The sequence below is a fragment of the Mytilus edulis genome, chromosome 11 (genome assembly GCF_963676685.1).
Source record: "Mytilus edulis chromosome 11, xbMytEdul2.2, whole genome shotgun sequence".
Taxonomy (NCBI): domain Eukaryota; kingdom Metazoa; phylum Mollusca; class Bivalvia; order Mytilida; family Mytilidae; genus Mytilus; species Mytilus edulis.
Window position 1 is genome coordinate 45908700 of NC_092354.1, and position 24033 is coordinate 45932732.

Genomic DNA, 24033 nt, shown 5'->3' on the forward strand with positions numbered 1-24033 from the left:
TTAAATTAAAATTGAGCATAAACGTCGCCCAAATTGATTTTTGTCAGCAGGAAAGGTTAATACATAATGCACCTCCTGTGTGAATATCGTTTTTGTCGAGGTTTATACATACAAGATGTTAAATTCTCACATTTTTTGACAAATTCGCCATTTCACTTTATAATACGGTCTTTTCAAGGCAACTTTCGAAAACCGTCTCGTGAGTTTTCTAACACAAGATGTGAAACTACATTATATCTAAAACTTTACTATAAGAGGATAAAGCGTTTAAATTCACAGGTAGAAAAATTTGGGATGATATATAAAAAAAGAAGATGTGGTATGATTGCCAATGAGACAACTCTCCACAAGAGACCAAAATGACACATAAATTAACAACTATAAGTCACCGTACGACCTTCAACAATGAGCAAAGCCCATACCGCATTGTCAGCTATAAAAAGCCCCGAAATGACAAATATAAAACAATTTAAACGAGAAAACTAACGGCCTAATTTATGTTTAAATAAATGAATAAATGAGCCTTTTTGTCGACCTCATATTTAAATAAGAAGACACTGTCAAGTCGGTTACTTCATTCTGTTTAACATTCGTTTTGATCGATGGTTTGGAATTTCATAATTTTATGAAAAAAAGAAGCAAGATATTAAGGTGTTATTCCTTGATGCGTACGCAGCCTGACTAGGTAATCCGTAAGATAAGGTAGGTTCCTCGTGCGTTTCCTCATCTTCTTACTGAAGAGCTTCCAGTGAAGCGAAAAATAAATTGATTGCAAAATTGTTAACATCATCTTAACAAAATCAAACAGAATAAGCTCCAGGAAACGACTGACAATACAACCCCATTTAAGAAAACATTTCCTCTGATTGAAAATTGTCTCATTTGGACTATGCCCTATCTTTCAATTATGTACTCTTGGTTGAGAGTTAAAACCTGTAAGATTTGTGTTTTCCATTTTGTTTCAAAGATTATCTTTCTTTGAATTCTAAATTTAAAGTGCTGTTACAAATTAAAACATTTATATTATTAATCATGGTCCATTCTTGGTGAACAATTTTCCTAGGTCCCACAAACTATTCTTGGACTGATCATAATTTATTCATGATGCCTAGTCTGCACAATTCAGAGGTTCAATGTAAATAAACTCATCATAGATACCAGGATCAACATTTTATATTTACGCCAGACGCGCGTTTCGTCTAAAAAAGACTCATCAGTGACGCTCGAATCAAAACATGTTTAAAAGACCAAACATAAAATATAAATACTGTGATTAAACAGTGAAAAAATTAAATATTTAACTAAACTGGAAGTCATTACTGCTTTATCCCTAATTTTGACATTTTTACCTAGTATTATGTCTGCTTGTTTTTTTCCAGACATTGTTGTCAATACAATTGAATTGTATGCGACTGTCATACAAGTGAGAGATTCAGATATCTATAAAAATCATGCTTAATCCACCATGTTCTACATAAGGACATGCCTGTAGCAAGTCAGGAATATAACAGTTGTTTTCCATTCGTTTGATATGTTTGAGCTTTTGATTTTGCCATTTGATTATAGACTTTCCAATTTGAATTTTCCTTGGAGTTCGGTGTTTTTGTTGTTTTGTTTTTTTTTAGTTTGATTAAATTAATCTTGATCCATATACATAGTGCTTAATTGTAATTATATTGCAAAATAATGATAAAAAATGCTAGTATTACTAGACAGGGTAATGCTTACATCAATCCGCTACACCTATTTACTGTTACGGCGGGTGTTGTATTAACATTAAAGATACATGTATTACATTCATGAAAGTTTAACAGTGTGTGCCCGTCATCATCAGGGATTCACCTATACTATTATCTCAATGTTGTTCATGTTAATACATTGCTATCTTTTCATGCCTTTCATAAGGAATTATTGGTTTAACCATCAAATTTCTTTGCAAACCTCATCCTGTTTCAGTAGATCAATATGTATGATGATGAATTGTTTTAATTTGTGAATGCAAGGATTGAATTTCGTTTCCAATACTTAAAATTTTATTTGTGTGTATTTTTGGCCCTTTTCTGATAAAATCAGATCTATTACTATATAATGCCTTTTGTTTTAGTTAAACATTAAAGTGTGAATTTTAGGAACGGGTGATGTTTATATGCTATCTCTAATAAATCTTTCATGTCGCCGTGAAATATGAGGGTCTGGATGAGAGTACTTCCTTTCTTTATTCTTTAATCTTGTAAACTATATTTCTCTATTCTATACCATTTTGTCTATTGTTTTCTGTTCTTTAAATTTCTGCATCCCATTATTCTCTAAACTTTATTTGTTTGGCCTATTTTTCTCTATTCTTTATCTTTTTTGCCCTTTTTCTGTATATTTTGCCCATTACTATCTATTTTGTAAACCCAACCAAGACCTTCAAGCGTTAATAGAATATCCTATCGATACCTTCCATAGAAAAAGATGTTATATAGCTCTCTTTTTATTTCTGAAGTTAGTTTCTTTTATAATTTTATACATTAGCTAAATTACATACGCTCGACTAAATATTAATACCCCAAATTGTAATGATACACCGTTTGTTTAATCTGAGTTAACAATTAACAAGTATTAAAAACAGCATTTCATGGTTTGCGTCAGATTTACTAATTTAACACGGCTTGTTAGTTTAACACAAACGATTAAAATGTAAAAAAAAAGGTATAAAAGTATGTTTAAATGATTCGCTTTATTGGTCTATGTAGTGATCTATATATCTCACAAAACATCTGTGCTTTATGGATATATTGATCAGGATGAATGGGTTCATTGCGAAATAGTTGCGGCTGATTGTATCTTCATCATTTTTCTTCCCGCAGAGCATCTATAATTCAGACACCAAATGAAAAATGACACCGTTAAATGATACGGTATATTTTATCATTCATTTTGTTCCAAAATGCGATCACGTGTCTACGTCTGACATATCAATTTCCAATAGCGACAACTGCAGAATAAGCAACAATAACGTCTATGTGGTTACATGAGTCTTCAAATATTCATAACACGCTTTGTAATTAAACTGTCAATTGACAAGGAGATCAATATGATGCAGACTGATTAACCATGTGTTCAACAGTGTTGAAACTGGCTATAGCTAGAGTGAAGGCTATAACATTGAACGGGTGTGATGATAAGAAATGAGCATGCTCCTTAAAGAAACAAATCATTTCATTTTTTGAGACCAAAACGCAAATTATCTGGTGTTCGGAATTTACTCCTAATAAGTACGTTCAAAATCCAAAAACCAATTATAAATTTGATATATATGAAATACATACGCTCGCCTAAATATGAATATCCTCCAAAATACGAAAACTCATAGCTCTTTAGAAGTTGACCCTCATTCCTTCATTTGAAAATGCCTGTACCAAGTCAGGAATATGACAGTTGTTGTCCATTCGTTTGGTGTTTTTTATCATTTCATTTTGCCATTTGATTAGGGACTTTCCGTTTTGAATTTTTCTCGGAGTTCAGTATTTTTGTGATTTTACTTTTTCCTTATATTATACCAGCTTCTCTTAACTGATATTTTAGCGCAATATTATAATTTGGAGGTTAAGTTAAAGAAATCGTATTGTACAGTTTTGGGTTGGTAAGAAATATTGCCTGAATCGGTTTTGAAAGTTGTTTAATTTTTTGCTCTAATTCTTTTATATTCTGAGAGCTTTAAATTCAACTTAAGATGTGAAAATTTGGACTCCAAGAAAAGAAAAATGATAAGGAGAGGTAATTACAATTAAAGAATTAGAGATAGAAAGAGAATGAGAACGTGATAAAGAGCAACGAGAACATAAAGAAAAGAAAGGAAAAAAACGGAATAAAAATTATAACAAATAGGAAAGCAATTTGGATTAAAAGAAATGAAAATACAAATGAAGCAAACGAAATTCGATAAGGACGTACCTCAAAGTCTGACAATAGGCGAAATGATGTAAGCTATTTCCACCGTTTACAGAACAAGATGTGGACAAATATTTCCTACGTTTGTTTCAAAGTTGGTGCAGTACTATAAATATTGATAAAACTAACGATAATTTAAGACAGTTTTTCCTTTTAAAAGAATCTCAATCTAAGTTTTATTGAAGTTTTAACCCATATTGATGAACAAACTAAGAGAAGCAGCAACGACAGACGATTAAGATTTTTAATATCATAAATATTTAAATCTAAGGCAAACTTCCAGAAAGAAATCTCCTCCCAGTTTGACTAGTAATAGTACAAATTACACATTAAAAGCTCAAAATGAATTTCGAAAATAGTGAAAAATCGGGAATATCTAATTTTGACGAGTCAAAATAAATCAGTCAATCAGATTGACCTTTTTGTAGTTATTGTTAGGGAAAAAATCATCTAGTAAATAAAAAGTAGGATAAATTTACGTTATATCAACATTTAAAGGTTATCTTAAACTAAACTTTTTGTGTTGGTCAGTATTTAAAGTTAAACTACGAGAACAGAATCAGAATTTGGTTAATCTAAATGTGAACCTTAGAATTGACTGAATGCATTGGACATACTTTGATTGTAAACTAAAACAATCATTCGAAAGTGCTGAAATGAACAAACTTAGCATTATACATTTTGTTCTATCTAAACAGAACAGTGACTTATATCAGCATGGTTTAGGTTGATACAAACTGCGATGTTCCTGACTTTGTACAGTACATTTTAAGAAAAACACTGCTGGGTTGAACCTGGTTGTATGGCTAGCTAAACCTCCCGTTTGTATGGCAATGTTAAAAATTCCGCTAAAATAACAACATTACGTGACAGGAATACAGTACAAATAAGTGCAAGAACACTCAGGACAGAGATATAAATAAATCAATAATATAATAGTACATTTCATCATGTAAACCACAGAATAACAATCAACACCTAAAATTAATTTACGTCAGTACACAAATACAGCACAATAGAATTATGTACTGTGCGTCAAACGAAAGTATCGACGCCACAAAAAGTGATGTCACAGATAAATTTCTTAAAATACAATATAAAAGTAGGTTTAAGTTTGTATAGTGTTTTTTTTAATGCATGCTCTAACCATTACAATAATATGAATATAGAATTGTGTGAGTAGTGGTGTAATTACTTGTATTTAAAAAAAACAAATAAATTATGTGCATAAAGTTGCTTTAAACTAAAAAATCATATAAATGAACATGCTTATTAAAATTAACCAGGTGAATTTTAAGCTAATTTAACAAAAGTTGATTATGAACACTTTTAAAAAGTCACAGGTCACATGTCAACGAGACCGTAGGTTTCAAGATCGAACGCAAAATTCAACAAGTAACAGATCGGATTTGACCTTTGTTTGAGCCATATAGAAGTTAATGATATTTGAATATTCGGTCATAATGTGGATGGGGTTCATAAATGTTTCTCGTTTCTAGTTTTTTATATAGATTAGACCGTTGGTTTTACCGTTTGAATTGTTTATAACCCAATTAATTTTTGGGGCCCTTTAAAGCTTGCTGTTCGGTGTGAGCCAAGGCTCTGTGTTGAAGATCGTACTTTGACCTTAAATGGTTAACCTTTATAAATTGTGAGTTGGATGGAAAGTTGTCTCATAGACACTCATACCACATTTTCTTATATCTCTAATAAATAAATAGACGTTAGAAGATAGCTTATATTTATATCCGGAAAATATGAATTGAATCATACAAAAGACCTGTAGTCTTGGGTAAATAAAAAGTTGGATAAAGCACAAAAATTTAATTGGTTGAAACTTAGTTTGGAATAATTCTAGCTTGTCATAAAAAAACTATTCCTTTAGAAAGTTTTGACCACCCTAACTTTTATTTTTTTAACTAGTATTTGAAACAATAGTTTAAAGAAATTTTCAATTTACACGCGAAACAGTTACTTAATCCAGATGACAATAATTTTCACAATATACTCTTGATATACGTACAAGAGAGGGGATACAGATATAAGAGGGACAGTCAAACTCATAGATCATAAATAAACTGACAACGCCATGGCTAACAAAGAAAAAGACAAATAGACAAAAAAATAGTACACAAGACACAACAAAGAAAACTAAAGACTAAGCAACACGAAACCCACCCAAAACTGGGAGTGATCTCAGATATAGAGGGGTAAGCAGATACAACTATACAGCAGGTAGTTTTATTTTGGAACAGGTTTACTGGAAGTTTTGAAAAGTTTCATGCTGAAAACTTTGAAATATTGCAAACACGAAGAATTGATAGACATTTTGAAAACAAAGCAATGTGATTGCATCATCATATGAATAATACATATGTATTTAATGAGTTATCGCAACGTGAAACTGTAAACATCATTACCTTCTATTTTGTTCATGAATTTTAAAATAATATCAATTGTAATTAATATTTTTACTACGTTAGTTGACTTATCGAAAGTTGAAAAATAATCTGATTGAAATTGAATTATTATTTGAAAAATTAAAATCCGGGCAATTAACAGCAATTTATGAGACTCATAATAAAAGTCAAAACAAGTTTTATGTAATGAAATTGTCTCCGTGAACATACGCAAAACTTTTCGGAAAAGCTAAAACGTAAATACTTTCATGGTTTTTCAATTGGAACAAAATGTTTCGTTTGACCTTTTCGATAGCTTTCCTTTTTGTGTGGACATTATGTGAAATAGTCGTTATAAAAAAACAGAAAGATCAGATTTACAGTGGACATGTGCTGTTTGAGGTACCAATGCCGATGTGGTCAATATGTGCTCAGTACTGCTCAAGAGTAAAAATCTGCAAATCTATTAACTTTATAGCAGCGAATAAAACTTGCCAAATAAATGATGCTGAACCCGGGAAAAGTGAATGTGCACTTGTTGAGAGTATCGGGAATAGTTTTGTTGCTGCATCGACTTTTCCACAGGTAATTGCAATATAATATGTATAATGTATAAAAAATATAGTAAACATATTCACCAAACCTTGCGGACGACAATATGTACATATAGTAGTCAACAAATAAAATGAAATCAGGCAATGTATTTTACATATGAATGAAATTGAATACACTGTACCAAGGTGAATAATTTCCAAATTGCTCTAAATTTTTTAGAGTGTTATTTTTTTGTTATCTAAGTCAAATACTCGAAATAATTTTTTAGGGAATTTTTTATTCTTAGCTCACCTGGGCCGAAGGACCAAGTGAGTTTACTCATCACCTTGCGTCCGTCGTCCGTCGTCGTCCTCCGTCGTCGTCGTCGTCGTCGTCCGTCGTTAACTTTTACAAAAATCATCTCCTCTGAAACTACTGGGCCATAGTTAACTAAACTTGGCCACAATCATTATTGGGGTATCTATTTTTTTAAATGTTTCTGTGACCCGGCCAACCAACCAAGCTGGCCGTAATGGCTAAAAACAGAACACAGGGGGAAAATGTTCATTTTGGCATATATCTCTGAATTTAGAGCAAATCTGATATTTTGTTAAATTGTTAACCAGGTCAAGATCTATCTGTCCTGACATTTTCAGATGAATCAGACAACCTGTTATGCGGTTGGTAATTTTAAGGAAATTTTGCCGTTTTTGGTTATTATCTTGAATATTATTATAGATAGAGATAAACTGGAAACAGCAATAATGTTCAGCAAAGTAAGATCTTCAAATAAGTCAAATGACCAAAATGGTCAGTTGACTCCTTAAGGAGTTATTGCCCTTTATAGTCAATATTTAACAATTTTTCGTAATTTTTTTAATCTTTTACAAAAATCTTCTCCTCTGAAACTACAAAGACAAATTTAACCAAACTTGGCCACAATCATAATTAGGGTATCTAGTTTTAAAAATGTGTCCACTGTTCCCGCCCGCGAACCAAGATTGCCGACATGGCTTAAAATAGTACATAAATTAAAAAGCAGTTTTTGGCTCATATCTCTGAAACCAAAGCATTTACTGACGGAATACAATTGTTCATTAGGTGAACATCTTTCTACCCTGAAATTTTGAGTCCTATCAGGCAACATGTTGTTGGGTTGCTGCCTCTGAATTGGCAATTTTAGAAAATCTTGAATATTATTATAGATAGAGACAAACTGTAGTAAACAGCAAAGTAAGATCTACATCATTCTACAAATAAGTCAAATATGACGAAAATTGTTAATTGACCCCTTAGGGAGTTATTTTCCTTTATAGCCAATTTTTAACAATTTTCATAAATTTTGTAAATGTTTGTTAATTTTTACAAAATATTTTCCATTGTAACTAATTTGACGTCGTTTACACTCTTTAACTAAACATTCAATCTTGTTGGTTGAAACATTGTTGACTTAATGGTCTCTTGAAAAATTAAATAGGTACGACCGAAAAAGGTTATACCATAGAAACGTGTCATGACCACTTAAATCTGTATCTTTTATGTTATTCTCAGATTTACCATTAGAGATTTTTTTTCTTTTATCAACATGATTCACATAGATTGATGGTAACATATTTTTATAAACGAAAACAGACTGGTTTTAAGGGTTTAGGGTTTAGTTCGTATTTTACCTTTATCGGGAACAAAATTAGTATGCGGCTATCAGTGGTTACATTTTTAATGTTACAATAATTTTAGATGCAATGTACATACTATTCTTGTACAAACGATTAGACTGGTGTGAAAGTTTTGATTGACTAAATGTAAAAAAATGTTAAACTGTTGAAACATTTGTAAATTCTGTTCAATCGAAATAATCTGAGAATGCCTTTGTAATGCAAACAAATTTTCATCAGCTTTGAAAGTATTGTATTTTTAGGAGAAATTCGCATACAGGATAAAAATTTCATTGTAAAGTATCTAAATGGCCGCTTCACTTTCAGGAACTAGCCGGTCAATGCAAAGAAAATAACTGTAAGCTCAATGAAGCATGTACGCCAAAAGGCACAGATTACTATTGTGTTCCATTACCTATAAAAGTATCCGAAATCAGCACACGTAAGTTTAATATAGCATAGCATTTTCATTTACAGAAAAAACTCAAATGAAAATTGTGTTTTCATTTATGACTTTTAATGTGTCTACTTTCAGAATTATTGTCAGAGAGAAACGGCATGGGTTTTTTTTTCTGTGTCTTCGGAGTAGCTAATCAGCAGCTTTTGAAGGATGTAGTTTCATGCAAACCGGTTATTTTCAAACATCATTTACATACTCAAAGCTTTATACAATATTTGTTCTCTTAACAATGATGTTCCATATGATTATAACAATATCATAACGGAAGTACATTATGCTGCAACAATTAACATAAACCAACTTGTGTTCGAGAGCGATTTATTTTCGCGTTTGAATGGTCATGAATGTATATCACTTTGATTTTTCTTTGTAAAAATACATCAGGAAAATAAAAACAGCCCCGCGAAAATTAGCTTGTTGACACAAAGAGAACAACACTATTGCCAAATTTTCATTAGTAACGTCATCCAAATAACTGAATAGAAATGAAGTGTATAAAAAAGGGAATATACTTCACATCAAAGTAGTCATGATTTAGCTATAGAATGTGGTCGCTATTCTGCAATTCCAAGAAGTAATAGACTATGTAGTTTTTGTAAAAATGTCATTGAAGATGAGATGCATTTTATTTTAAAATGTCCTACTTATCAAGGTATTAGATCTTATTTTATAAAACCATATTAATGGGGAAAACCTTCTATGTATAAATATATATAAACACTTAATGAGTTCTAATAATCTTAGAGAATTATGTAATTTGGGTAAATTTATATTTCGTGCACAGAAATTAAGATCTAACATGATGTAATATGTTTAACACATTACCTTCTGCTATCTATGTATACTTTGTGTAGTTTATATGTTGTGTGCCTACAGTTGTTATGACTTTGGTAAATAAAGATATATATGTTTAAAAAAAATAAATATAAACATGAAAAAAATGGGCATACAGTAAAAATCATTTGCTCATAAAACAATGTAAAATATGTTCATCATAAAGTGTCGTCATTCATTTATTCGTTGTTCACTATATGTATATACATATATTATCTGATATATGAGTCATCCACTTATAAAAATATTTTTTAGAACTTCGCCCAGGTGATTGCAGTGATCTTCCACAAGGAAGTTGTTCGGGGGTATACAATTTACCCGTCAAATGAAACGATTGATGTTTACTGTGAGATGGATACAGCAGGATTTGGATGGACAGTAAGTGTAGTTAAGATGCACATTTTATAAAACTAGTTATTATGTAATGGTATAATTTTTTTTATACTGAATACAGATTTAAATATAGAGTATATTCATTTGAAAAACTGATGTGCACTTTGCAAAACTAGTGAAATGAAATTAAGCTTGATCGTTATATTGAGATAAAAGCAAAAAATGTTGTTTTTTGGTTGGTTTTTTTTTCACTTCAGTTTTTGTTACTGTTATTTTTGGTGTTTTATTTTGGGGTGTGGGTTGCACAAATCGAGTAGGACGAATCATTTGCTGTCGGTGATATATTCATATTTTTTTCAATTTCTGTTTTATGCTCGCAATCTGTTGATAACCTATGGAACTTTTCGTACTTCACTGTGTATTAAAGTACTATATTTTCAAAACAAAACAAAAAGTTTCCATTTATGCTCATCACCTACAATTTCAATTTGCTGACGATTCGATTAAAACTTGTGAAAATTCTAAATAGGAAAAATAAATTTCTAACAATTTGCGATAGGGAAATGTATTGTTATATTTAAAATTTTGCCGGCCATTGATTTTCTATAAGGGAAAGTGTACCAATGAAGAAAATGTACTGAAACTGAAAATGTACGATACCGATTCAATGCGCTGAACACTTCATTATATTGGTCAGGTAAATGATTAATACTGTTTAGATAGTTGGCGAAGATATTCATATTGTCTTGAGCTTTATATTAATGCTGAAGGACAACTAAAAACTATTTCAGTTCCGCCACATTCGATATTTCAGTTGTCCTACAATATTAACTGCTGTACTCCTATTTCTACATTTTTACCTTTTTGATTTTGCCATTTTATTAGGGACTTACCGTTTTGAATTTTCCTCGGAGTACAGTTATTTAACTTTATACTGCCATAACTGTTATACTGAGTCGTCCAATGTTTTCGGACATCTAAGAACTTTTTAAGGCCTGTTATTGCTTATCATTTTTGTTGTTACAGTTTCTTTAAAAGTTATCAAGGTAATAGGTACTATCTAGTCAATTGGTAAATAAGTCTACGGCAATAACTCCTATACATGTTTACCTTACATTGGTATTTTGTAGTTCTTTTATTTCTTATTATGTTTGAAATTGGTTATAATATTGCTGTAGTAAAGATAAACGCATTTTGAGCATATTTGCCCCTGTCTGATTTTGCTTCTTATTCCAGCTTTCGAGATATAAAACATTCACAATTACTGCAATGTTATCCTTATGTTCTATTTGTAGCCATGGAAGTCACGATTGTTATATTCAAAATATACTATATATCCAAAGGTTCATACATTGCAAATTTGGTTAAAATTGGTTGAGAAATTTCTGAGGAGAATCTCTGTGAAAAAAAATGCGATGAACAGAAAAATTAGCCAACTCATTCGTCTTTAAGGGCTATAACTTCTAAAGAGGTTATCCAATAGTTTTGATCAGTCATCAGTTTGTACATTTTGTTTTGCTTATAAGTTTGTCCTTATCAGTGGATTTCTATCTACTATAGTTTTTTTAATTAATTATCAAAACAGGAAAACTTAGCCAGAAAACCGTCCTTTAATTTGAAATTACTCCTTAAAGAATCATTTCATAATTTTCCAGCAAAAATGAAGAAGGTAGATCTTGACATCTTGAGCATTATATATAAGTCAGACCTTGTCTATCTGTTATATTTTCAGATATCAGACACGTAATGTAGGTTATAGTGTAAGTCTTGGCAAAAACGCCAAACGCCAAGTGATGGCAATACTTTGCATGCTACTTTGAGTCAGGTGAGCTAAAAATGAAATAAAAAGAATAACGGGATGACGAAATTGCATCTACACAGTATTTCACTTAAATTGAAATGGACTTATCTCTGTAAAAGACGAGAAATTATTTTATTTTATTTCATTATTATAAATGTTATATTATTTTTCAAAAGGTTTTCCAAAGCAGAATGGACGGAACTGTTGATTTTAACAAAACATGGAAAGATTATGAGATTGGATTTGGAGACTTGAAATCCGAGTTTTGGTTGGGTAATTTTCTTTTTAAAATTCAGACAGACACATTTTCCTTTCAGCACAGCTATGTAGTCACGCTTACTTTGGTCAGTTTTTTCGTATCCTATCATACGCTTATGGAGAAAAAAATTAAATTACTTTTTATAAGAATAATAACAATATCAGCGGTGACAACAGAGAGGTGAAAGATACCAAAGGGTAATAAAAAACACAACTGACAATGCAATGTCTAACAATAGGAAAAGTAGACCAACAAACAAACAACAGTTCGCAAAACACGACATAGAAAACTTAAGACTGAGCAACACGACCGCCTAAAAATCTGGGGATGATCTCAGGTGACCCGGAGGGGTGAGCAGATACTGCTCCACATGTGGCACCCGTCATGTTGCTCATGTTAGTACAAATTATGTAATAAGTCTTATTCAGTGATCGTATTCGCAGAAAAGGGGACAGGATTATAGTTACGACATTTGGAACATACACGTATTCATCTGTGAAACGAATATTCCATAACGAACAACCAATTCGTGATGGCCTCAATAAATTTTGCGAAGGGATGATTTCAGCTTCACCACTTGGAACAACTAACGTTTGGGGAAATGTTTACACGTGCTACTTGTTAAGCTTAAACTTTCGCAATGTTTTGGGAATATATTTATCAAGAAAGTCATGAAGATATTTTGGTATTTATATTTGTCAATTATTTAAACATGTCATACAATAAATCTCAATAACGAAATTCTACAATAATCATATTTTCTACGATATAAAAAGCAACAAAAAAAAATAATACCTCTTTGTTTTTCATGATACTAAGTAATAAATATATATTGTCCTGTCTTGTAATGTGATGTTTCATTTTAATTTGATCTTTTTACTTCGCTAGTTTTAACAAATCACACCAACGTAGAGACATATAAGCGCGGTTCAGAATTATACGGTTACAAATAAATAACAGTCACGCGTTCTGTTTGGCTGAAAGTGTTCGTCTTCTATCTCATACAAAGACACCATTTTGTTGTATAACTGTGATCATAGATCGACAATTGAAATTTTTGTTTACTTTTGTACAGGAAATAAATTCATCAATCTTCTTACATCTTCTGAAACCTACAATATGTACATCCATCTTGAAGATTTCGAAGGGAATTCGAGGTACGCAGAATACACTGAGTTCAGTATAGGTGATGCCACAACAAAGTATACTTTAAATCTATCTGGGTACAGCGGAACTGCAGGTATAACTTTAGAATTACAAATGTTAAATTAACAAATGGGGACCTTGTGAAAAAAAGGTTAAATTACAAAAATACTAAACTCCGAGGGAAATTTGAAACGGAAAGTCCCTATTCAGATGGCAAAATCAAAAGCTCAAACACATCAAACGAATAGATGACAATGCTTATGAATCAATTGATAACTTATGTATGCGTTTATTTACGGTAAACAGTAATCAGGCAAGGCAATTGTTATCATAAGGACCAAGCAAGTAGGGAATTTCCCACGTGATTAATCATAAGTGAAAAAAAGCACAATAAAAATCAAATTAATTAAAAACCGCCCATTGAGGCTCCAATAATATATATATATATATATGAAAAACAATGTGATGTAACTTCATCAAACTTAACTAAGAGAAAAGGGCGTCTCTGTCAATCAGAAAGAAACCAATCAACATTCAATACGAGAACTACGTGTTCCTGTCCAATGTCTATAAGCTCATCAGAGGTTAATTCATTTCCCTTCTAAAAGGGCGTATTTTGTAATGCTTATTTATTTGGATAACTTGGTGTTGACAGCAACTCTCCTATTAGATTGCGTACCTTATTACCTTGATTCGACTTTGAATTTCATAGAGCTAGACATATTGTATAGAAATGTTTAGGTTTGACATCTGAGACCTCTCTCTCTCTCTCTCTCTCTCTCTCTCTCTCTCTCTCTCTCTCTCTCTCTCTCTCTCTCTCTCTCTCTCTCTCTCTCTCTCTCTCTCTCTCTCTCTCTCTCTCATAATAGTTGAAATAAAAATGTAAAGTCAGACATCTCTCTCTCTCTCACACTCATGATTCCTTTTTCGGATTTGGTTTTACGCTGCGTACGTTGTTTTAATTCATTTCTTAAACGTTTATATTAGATATTGGATTTTCAAATATGTCTACTTTGAGCATCACTGAATATATATTTATTGTTGAGAAGTGCATCTGGTGCAGTAAAATTGGTACAATTAATGTTACATTACCTACATGGTAGATACCTCTGCTGGTGGACAATAAGTCCCAAAGAATATGCATATATCCTTGATGCAAAATTCAGATTTCTTGTCAAGACTTGACTTTACTTGGTCCTGTTTGGTTTGATCAGCTCTTCAACGTTTGTATAAGATTTAGGATTTGTATGTCCCAACTACGATTGTAGAGGGCATTTAGTTTTCTGATCCGTGCGCCCGTTCGTCCGTCCGTCTGTCCCGCTTCAGGTTAAAGTTTTTGGTCATGGTAGTTTTTGATGAAATCCAATCAACTTAAAACTCAGTAGACATGTTCCCTATGATATGATCTTTCTTATTCTCCGTTCAATTTAGAGTTTATACCCCAATTTCACGGTCCACTGAACACAGAAAATGATATTGCGAGTGGAGCATACTTGTACTTTGAAAATCTCCTGGTTTATCAGATGTTTGTATTTCAAAATCGAGCAGCACTAAATAGCCATTAATTGTAGAAATGCGCATCTACAAAGGTGAAAGTTTACTATTTTTGATACCACTTATTCAAATGTTCGATATCACTATATCAAATTTAATAACTGTCAAACGAAGTGAGGTATTATCAGCCGGTTTTGCAAGTTGTTTCTTTTATTAGTTCATACGCAAGTCAAGTTTATTCACTCTTCATGTACTTGCTCAGGAGATAGACAGATGTCCACTACTCCAAACATAACGGCACAATGATTGTTTGAAAGACAAGAGTACCAATAGACATGATAGATATTCAGTCAATTTTAAGTAACATACATTTCTTATAATTTCTAATTTTGCTATGATATGTTCATAATGTCGTAAATACAATCCTGTTCCTTTTTCCCGAATGTGAACTACCAAATTATACTAGATTTAATGCCTAATTTTTACTAACATGAGCAAAACAAAGATTGCAACATGTTGAGGAGGATTTTCTTACATTTCCTGACATCAGCCCTCTTTTTTGTGGGATTCGTGTTGCTAAGTATTTCGTTTTCAATGTTATGTTTTGTATACTATCGTTTGTCTGTGTGGTTTTTTTTTTCTCTTTTATCCATGGCGTTGTCAGTTTATTTTCGACTTTAAATGTCTCTCTGGTATCTTTCGCCTCTGCTTGGCTCCGTATTATTTCAGACACACAAAACTTAACAACCAACATTCCTTATATTAGTGTATACGTTTTCAAATATATTCATATTCCCCCTTTTATTTACTTGCACAGGAGATAGCCTGATGTATTTTTATAACAGCAACACCTGGAATCAAAACGGCATGATGTTTTCTACTTACGACAAGGATAATGACAGAAGTCCTAGCAACTGCGCACTTGCATATAAAGGGGCATGGTGGTACAATAGTTGTCATTATTCTAATTTGAATGGGAAATATCTTGGTGGACAGCACTCGTCTAATGCCGATGGTATCAATTGGGGGTACATGGAAAGGATTTGGATATTCACTAAAATCTACTAAAATGATGATTAAACGACAATAGAAACCCTTTTCAGAAATACTCACAGTTTATTTAGGAAAGGACACATTAAATTAAAAATTATATGTTTAAGAACATTGTTAAATGACGTACCATAAAAAAAACAGTTTGAAGATAGGCATAGAGTGTAAATTTTGTGTTTACTAGAAAAATAAACTTTCTTATTAATTTGTGTTATTATTTTCTTTTTGTTTACTTCCTGTGAACGTTCTGTTTGGTGAAAGGTAAACTTTTCAAATTATGAAGAAGCTCTCGGAACAGAGTAGTTAACAAGTTAAAAACTGTTTCTCTGTACTCGTGTTACTCCTTACAGTCTAAAAGTCTTACACAACTGATAGAAATTTAAAAACAAATGTTCAGTGAACAATGGAAGGTCTTTCCAAAAAATATTGATGATAAGCTTCTTCTGGTTAACTAAAAGTGACTACTGGAGTCCAACCATACTGATTCAATAAATATATGATTTTTATAAGTGTTTCCCTGAATATGGGACCTAATTGTCAAATTCATCTATCCTCATGTTTAGGAATTGCACTTCTGGTCTCACATGATAATTTTATTTACACTGATTCAAAAAATATCTGGTTTCTATATACTTTTACCTGTAAAAGGGAGATATAAGGTACTTTCAGTTTATCAAAGGTCAATTCTGGTTTGTATTGATTATGGTTATGTATGCTCATTTTAAAAATATACAGTTCCTGAGTTCTTTTCCATGAAATAAATGCTATAAAGGCTTCTTCCAGTTTACTCAAGGTCACATCCGGTAAGTTTTTTTAAAGACTCATCAGTGACGCGTGAATCAAAATATGTTTAAAACCAAATAAAGTATGAAGTTGAACAGCATTGAGGACCAAACACTCCTAAATTGTTTGACTAATACAGCTAAGGTAATTTATTTCTGAGGTAGAAAAGCCTTAGTATTTCAAAAATTCAAAGTTTTGTTAAACATTAATTTATATTTATAAACATATCAATGATAACTCTAGTCAACACAAAAGTGCTGACTACTGGGTAAATTACTCATATGGAGTTTTCGTATTGCTTTGGTCAAAATTGGTCAAAACATCCTGAGGATATAACGAGCAAAAAAAATGCTGATTTATTTTACGGTTGCGTCGGAGATGCACACGCATTAAAAAGCAGTCTTCGGGAAGAAAACTCTCACAAAGAAATTGCTCGGCTGAGCATGGTATGTTGTAAAGCGCATAAACTGTTTGATAACATAAATCAAATTTCCAAGCGACATGTTGCGAAACAAAATTTACATGCAAGAAACTAAAATAATTAAAAAAACAATTGTTCAGAGAAGAATTGAAGGTCTTTCTACCTTTACCAATATATTTTGATATGAAAAATTTGGTTTAAAATATCAACTCAAGTGTCAAATGATAGCAAATTGTTTGCTGATTCCCATAAATGAATGGTTTCTGAATGATTTTGAAACAAGGGAGGTAGTTTGTTACGTCAAAGGTTTCAAAAATATCGTTCTAAATAATTTTACCTGAACTAAGTGCAAACAACAGCCACATCCGGTTTACACTTCTGGTTTGATTTTTCAAGGTCATGGCTTTTAACCTAATACAGAAAGCCCTATGGCTTTATGATGTATAAATGCGAATTTAAAGCAAACGTCATATTCATCTATGACCTTGACCTCAATTTAAAGGTCCAAAACCAAGCATCTCAAATCAAAAAGGTCTGTCATATTAATGGTTAATGAATTATATCATTTACGCACAATTCTAAATATAAAAGTGGCGAAAACTCCCGTTTAATGTCTACGCACTGTTTTAAACAACATATAATGAGTTATGACATGACCCAAATGACAAATTTTAATAAAATGTTGGTATTTTGTACGGTTTATAAAATGAAATGAAATAAAAACAAAAAAACAAAAAAAACAAAAAAACTTGGATACCCTAGGTCTCTATCAGTTACGCATGTTACGGTTTATTAGTTACATTCATATATCACTTATGTCAAAAACAAAAAAGGAAATAACTCTCATAGGGAGACCTGTAGGGCTTCGGTTAAAATTGACTGAAGCATCCTCAGGATTTTTTGTCGATTTCTTTCACGGTTACGAAGCAGATGCACACACAAGAAAAGCAATTTTGGGGAGATCTTACAGAGAAATGAGATTGGTTTAACAAGGTCAAAATTAAAGAATATATACTGTACGATTATTTATACAAAATATTTAAGCGACATCTTGCGAAACAAAAAAACATGCAAGAACATAATTTGGCAAAAGAAAAAAAATGATAATCAGAACAAATGCAATACTAGTAGGTCTTTCCACAGAAAAATAGAAAGACCTAACAATCGGAAAAATTACAGTAGGTCTTTCCACAGAAAATTTGAAAGACTTGATACAGTAAAAATAGTTAACGAAAAATACAATATAACATTTTCTGAGATGTCCCATGAAAAAAAAATTGAGTCCTAAAGTCATATGAAACCTCAAATTAAAATTTCTGCATTGGCCAGGGGGAGGGTTGAGATCTCATAAACATGTTTAACCCCGCCGCAATTTTGCGCCTGTCCCAAGTCAGGAGCCTCTGGCCTTTGTTAGTATTGTATTATTTTTTATTTTCAATTTTAGTTTCTTGTGTACAATTTTGAGTTTAGTATGGCGTTCATTATGACTGAACTAGTATATATATTTGTTTAGGGGCCAGCTGAAGGACGCCTCCGGGTGCGGGAGTTTCTCGCTGCATTGAAGACCTGTTGGTGACCTTCTGCTGTTGTCTACTCTATGGTCGGGTTGTTGTCTCTTTGACACATTCTCCTTTGCCATGCTCAATTTTATTCTTTGTTGATTGTTTACTATAAGGTGACAATCGGTAAACTACGGCTTTTAAACACGGCAATTAATAAGCGTCCATAACAGACAGAGAGAAAATTGACGATAATACAATATGTTTACGTAAAAAAAAATCGTGCACAAAAGACTAAGGGTATGATATATACTATATATACATGCATTGGTTTAATAATTGGATAAGCATTATTTTCACCAGTCACTCGTTTCATATGACTATAAACGGACATTTTAATCAACTGGGCATTCTGAACCAAAACAAATGAATTTTAGATAGTATTTCAGAAAAAAATTGGTAATTCAGTGCTTTACAGTTTTATAGCCGGAACTCAATCCAGCACTGTTCATTACTTTTCCAGTCATTCAGTGTGTTGTTGTATTTTAACAAGTGAAAAGCACCTACTGGACAGTCTAGATATTGACTGAAGATATCTAAATTGACTGTAATTGAAGAAGAATAATTGGGATATACAGAGCACAGAGTACAAACTTTGCTTTGAGAGTCAATATGAAGTAGCATTGACATTTTAATTGTTTATCATACATGAATAAATATATCAGATAAACGTCAATTATATAACAACAAATGATACATCATTTAAGCTTTGTTCGAGGTATTATCATATCTGTTTGTCCTTTGATAACAATGTAAACAAACTGCAATAATGTATAACGTTTTATTCTTACAAATTGTTTGCAAAGTTTTGTAATTTAATTGAATTCGGGTTATCGGTTAGATAAAAAAAAAAAGGAAATAAACCTTCTGTTTGAATAAAATGTGAAGCATTTTTTAAGCATTACATCACTACGTGGGCATTTCTTTGTTTATAAGACATTTCAATCGGATATCAAAATGACAAATTATTAATCACGTCGTACTTCTTTTCAACGACAATCCCATTTTCATGATACTCATACAATGAAGACAAGCAGATGCATTTTCTTGCAGAATGTATTTTTGTCAAATGTTAATTTCATTATCAGAGATTTCAAACAGTTGGGTTTATTGTATAACAAATGGCTATGCGCAACACTTTAAATCACACCATCCAGGGTTTCCCCTGGGTCAATTTTTTTTCGCCACCTCTTTCGCCAAAACAATATATTTTTGCACACTTTATTATTTTTTTCGCCAAGTAACACAACTATATTTTTATTTAAAATTTTCCTTTTGTCCAACCCACCCCCTCCGCCTAAATAAGATGAGTTTGCCCCTTTGCTGTCTATGATTATTCTCTCAAACTTGTCTTAGAGTCTACATTGTAATGAATAGATACTAAACATTTACCTTTAAAAAAGAACTTTATAGGGAAAATTGATTATATTTTGAACAACTTTAAAAGGAAACCACTTACGTTTGAAAATAAAGAATATAGGTCCTGGAATATAAAAAAAATCTTGGATACCTGAAAATGTACAGTTCTTTTGGAAAGTTTCTTCAAAAATAAAAACATGTGCCCTTTTGTACTAAGAAGTGGTTTTTACAGCAAAACAAAAGTGTTTTATCACTTGAAATTGATCCCATAACATTGAAGGGTTCTTCTCATTCGAGGGGTAGTTCCAAACCTTTTGAATAAATTTCTTCATAACAGTTTTCTTTTCTAAAACATCGTAAACATACATGTGTAAGTAAAACTATGCTTGAAACACGTGTGTCACTGAAACGACTTTAAAGTACCAACTCCAATCAATTATCGATATCAAAGTTAAATGATAAAGTTTTAAATCAGAGACCTTTCTTGCTTTTGAACATTTTTCGTCATAACAACAGTTTTCTTTTCAGTACTTTCATTAAAAGAAGGAGAGGAGTCGTCAAAATTTCGCTTCAAACACGTGCGTCGCAAAGTGGTTAATAAATCCTTTATGTGACATATGACGGACGCCATTTAATCATCGCATTTTGTCATATAATGCAATCAACACCTTTATTAATTAGTCCGTTGATGTCGATAGATATAAAATGCAATCAGCTGATTATTGTCTTTCTGTCAAAATCTTAACGAGTTCAAGGTGAATTCTGAATATTGTCTGATCAGGTAAAGTCCGAGAACCCGAAAGAAGTAAACAAACAAGATGGTTGAAAAATAAATCGTTATATATATTTCTTTCGCCAAATTCATTCGTCAATGACGAATTTTAATCGCCACAATTATTATTGCGGAAATCCTGACACCATCAATGTACAATACCGTATAATGGGCTATTTTCGGGGGATGTAAATTTTCGTTTATTTTCGCGGAAAGAACAAAATCGCAGAAATAAATTCGTCAAATTAAAAGCGTACATGCAAAGGGATTGATGAAAGTTTTAAATGCGCCAGAAATAATAACCGCAAACATATTTCGTATACCTTATTCAATGAAAATCGCGACATTGTATAACGTCAAACATTCATATTCAAATTCTTATTAGAAAGACACGATCGATAAACCTAGCAGAAACAACGATATCACTTTAGAAAGTATTCTTCTGACGTTTCAGTCTCATTGAAATCTCGTTCTGGAATTATTTCTAAAATATGTGATATAATTGAAAAATATCAATGAATTAAAAAAAAAATGTTATAATCAAACTTCCAATGAGTAGTTTTTAAGTAATTAATTTTTCAAATTTTGTTACCAATCAAATTTAGCCAAAATTTTGAGAAAATCGGTGATGGATACAAAAAATGGTTTTACCAGAAACATGAACATGCTACATCCCTTTTTATAATTTCTTAGATATGTATTTTTTTCAATCATTTATAACAAAGAAGTCGAAAAAATATGCAAATTGTACTTAAAACGGAGAAAAATCACAAATTTACAAAATTGACAACATGGTAGATTTGATTTATTCAGATTGGTCCCCTTCATCTTTATTGAAGGTATGACGAAAATTTTAATTGTGGAATTTTGATTTTTTCATGATTATAGGCTAAGAATTGGTAAAAAGTGATGAAAAATGTGAAAATCATCAAAATTGGGTACTTTCAAAAGGCCATAGGAAAAAATAAGTTAACCACCATACACTTTTTTTTCTTCACCAATTATTCTTTTACCGTCATATCAATCCAAAAATCAGGTTTAGAAAGAAAAGTTTAATTCTAGAAATGTTTGGCTTTCAGAGGTAGGTATCCTTAAGAGTAAGACAAAATGTGTTAACCGATGTTAAAACCAGATACAAATCATTGTATAAACAAACCTAGGATAACGCATGAACTCCGAAAAAGAACAATAGCTATACGAAGATGTGGTATGAAAGCCTAGTAACGGCAACAGTAACATATAAATAAATTCATCAAAGACACCAGGAATTGAATTTTAAACTTACGCCGTACGCGCGTTTCGTATACAAAAGACCCATCAGTGACGTTCGAATAAAAGAATGTTTAAAAGGCCACATAAATATCGAAGTTGAAGAGCATTGAGGATCAAAATTCCTAAAAGTTTTGCCAAATACAGCTAAGGTTATCTATTCCTGAGGTAGAAAAACCTTAGTATTTTAAAAATTCAAAGTTTTGTTAACAGTTAATTTATACCGCTGTTCGAAATTCATAAATCGAGTGAGAAGAAAACAAATCTGGGTTAGAAACTAAAAGTGAGGGAAGCACATCAAATATAAGAGGATAACCGCAAAAAAACAGAAACACAACCACTAAAATACAACACACACAGAAAAGAACTATAATATAAGAATGACCATTTTCCTAACGTGGTGCCTGACATTTTTAGAAAAAAATGGTAGGTTGAACCTGGATTGGCGGCTAGCCAAACCTTCCGCTTATATGGCATTGTTAAAACTAAAATTATAACATTACTATAGTTCAAATAAATGTGATCTGGTGCATATTAAACAATTGAAGCCTGCACCCTATTGCAATCTACAAACCGATGAAAGTGAAAATTCTAGCAAGTAAGTTCGATAATAGTTCTAGCTTCGTTGACATAAAATGACACATCAACTAAAATTGTTTAAATCTATCACGATATGAACTGGTTGTTCACAACTTCCAAAAAAATATACCACCTTGGATGTTTTAATTAGGTCTTTCCACTTTTCTGTGGAAAGACCTATTGTTTTTCTTCTGATTATTTTTTTTTTCTTCCGCTAAATTTTGTTCTTGCGATAAACATTTGTTTCGCAATATGTCGCTTAGATATTTGGTATATGATATCGAGCAGTTTATGCGCTTTTGAAATTTACACTGCGTAACCGAATACTTTTCTTTGTAAGAGTTATCTCCCCAAACACTGTTTTCCTTGTGATCACGACTCCTTCGCAACCGTAAGAGATTACGACAAATTTATTTTATAAAATTGCTCGTTATATCCTTCGCATGATTTGTCCAATTTCGACCGAAGCAATATGAATGCTCCATATGAGAGTTATTTCCCCTTTTGTATTTGAAATTTTGAAATGTATTTTAAACTGGAACACCATAAGTGATAGAGACCTAGGATCTTTTGATTTGAGGTCCTTGGTCCAAAAAAATGAAATTTGGGTCAAGGTCAAAGGTCAAGGTCATATTCTTATTTTTGAATTAGGCTTATTTCCACTCATTTCCAGAAACCGTATAAGATATCGACAAATTATTTCAACTAAAGTGTTATTTGCGACATGTCGTAACTTAATAATTTTGGTTGAAAGGGTGCGTAGACAATGAATGGGAGTTTTTGTCCCTATCATATCTAAGATTATGTGTAAAGTGATATAACTTATTAACCATACGTATTAGAGACCTAGGGTCTTTTGATTTGATATCCTCAGTTTGTGACCTTCAAATTGAGGTCAAGGTCATAGGTTAATTTGACGTTCTAGATTTTGACCTTTGCTTTAAATTCATATCTATACATCATGAAGCCATATGAACTGACATTTTAGATATAAATAGATTTTAATATCAGAATAGATATTAACTGGTGGAAAGACCTTCAATTGTTCTCTGAACAATTGGTTTTTAATTACAATATGTTTGTTTCAGTCTGCTTTCCTTCAAAAATCAAAATAGACCTACCTTGTAACAAGACATAATTATTTAAATTTTACATGTGACTTTGTCTAAAATTGAGGAGATGTGGTACATGTATAATTGCTAATAAAACATAACTATCAATCAAAGTTGTAATGAAATGGATGCAGATAATGATAGGCATCTGTGTATTCTTCAACAATTAGAAAAACCTGTTCGTCTTTAATTTCTGACAGCATTTATTCAAATTCTTAACAAAATAATTACGTTTGACATATTGACAGCTAATGATATTATAAATAAATCAAAGTATA

The 24033-nt window shown here is 31.7% G+C and overlaps 1 protein-coding gene across 1 annotated transcript; it reads left to right on the top strand.

Annotated features, from left to right (window-relative positions):
- The first annotated feature begins 6487 nt into the window (after nt 1–6487).
- On the top strand, nt 6488–16077 carry LOC139494862 (ficolin-1-like). Its single transcript, XM_071283018.1, has 6 exons — nt 6488–6920; nt 8852–8966; nt 10074–10196; nt 12129–12225; nt 13287–13451; nt 15669–16077. The coding sequence occupies exons 3-6, from the start codon at nt 10170–10172 to the stop codon at nt 15917–15919; spliced, it is 540 nt and encodes a 179-aa protein (XP_071139119.1). The 5' UTR covers nt 6488–6920; nt 8852–8966; nt 10074–10169; the 3' UTR covers nt 15920–16077.
- The last annotated feature ends 7956 nt before the right edge of the window (nt 16078–24033 follow it).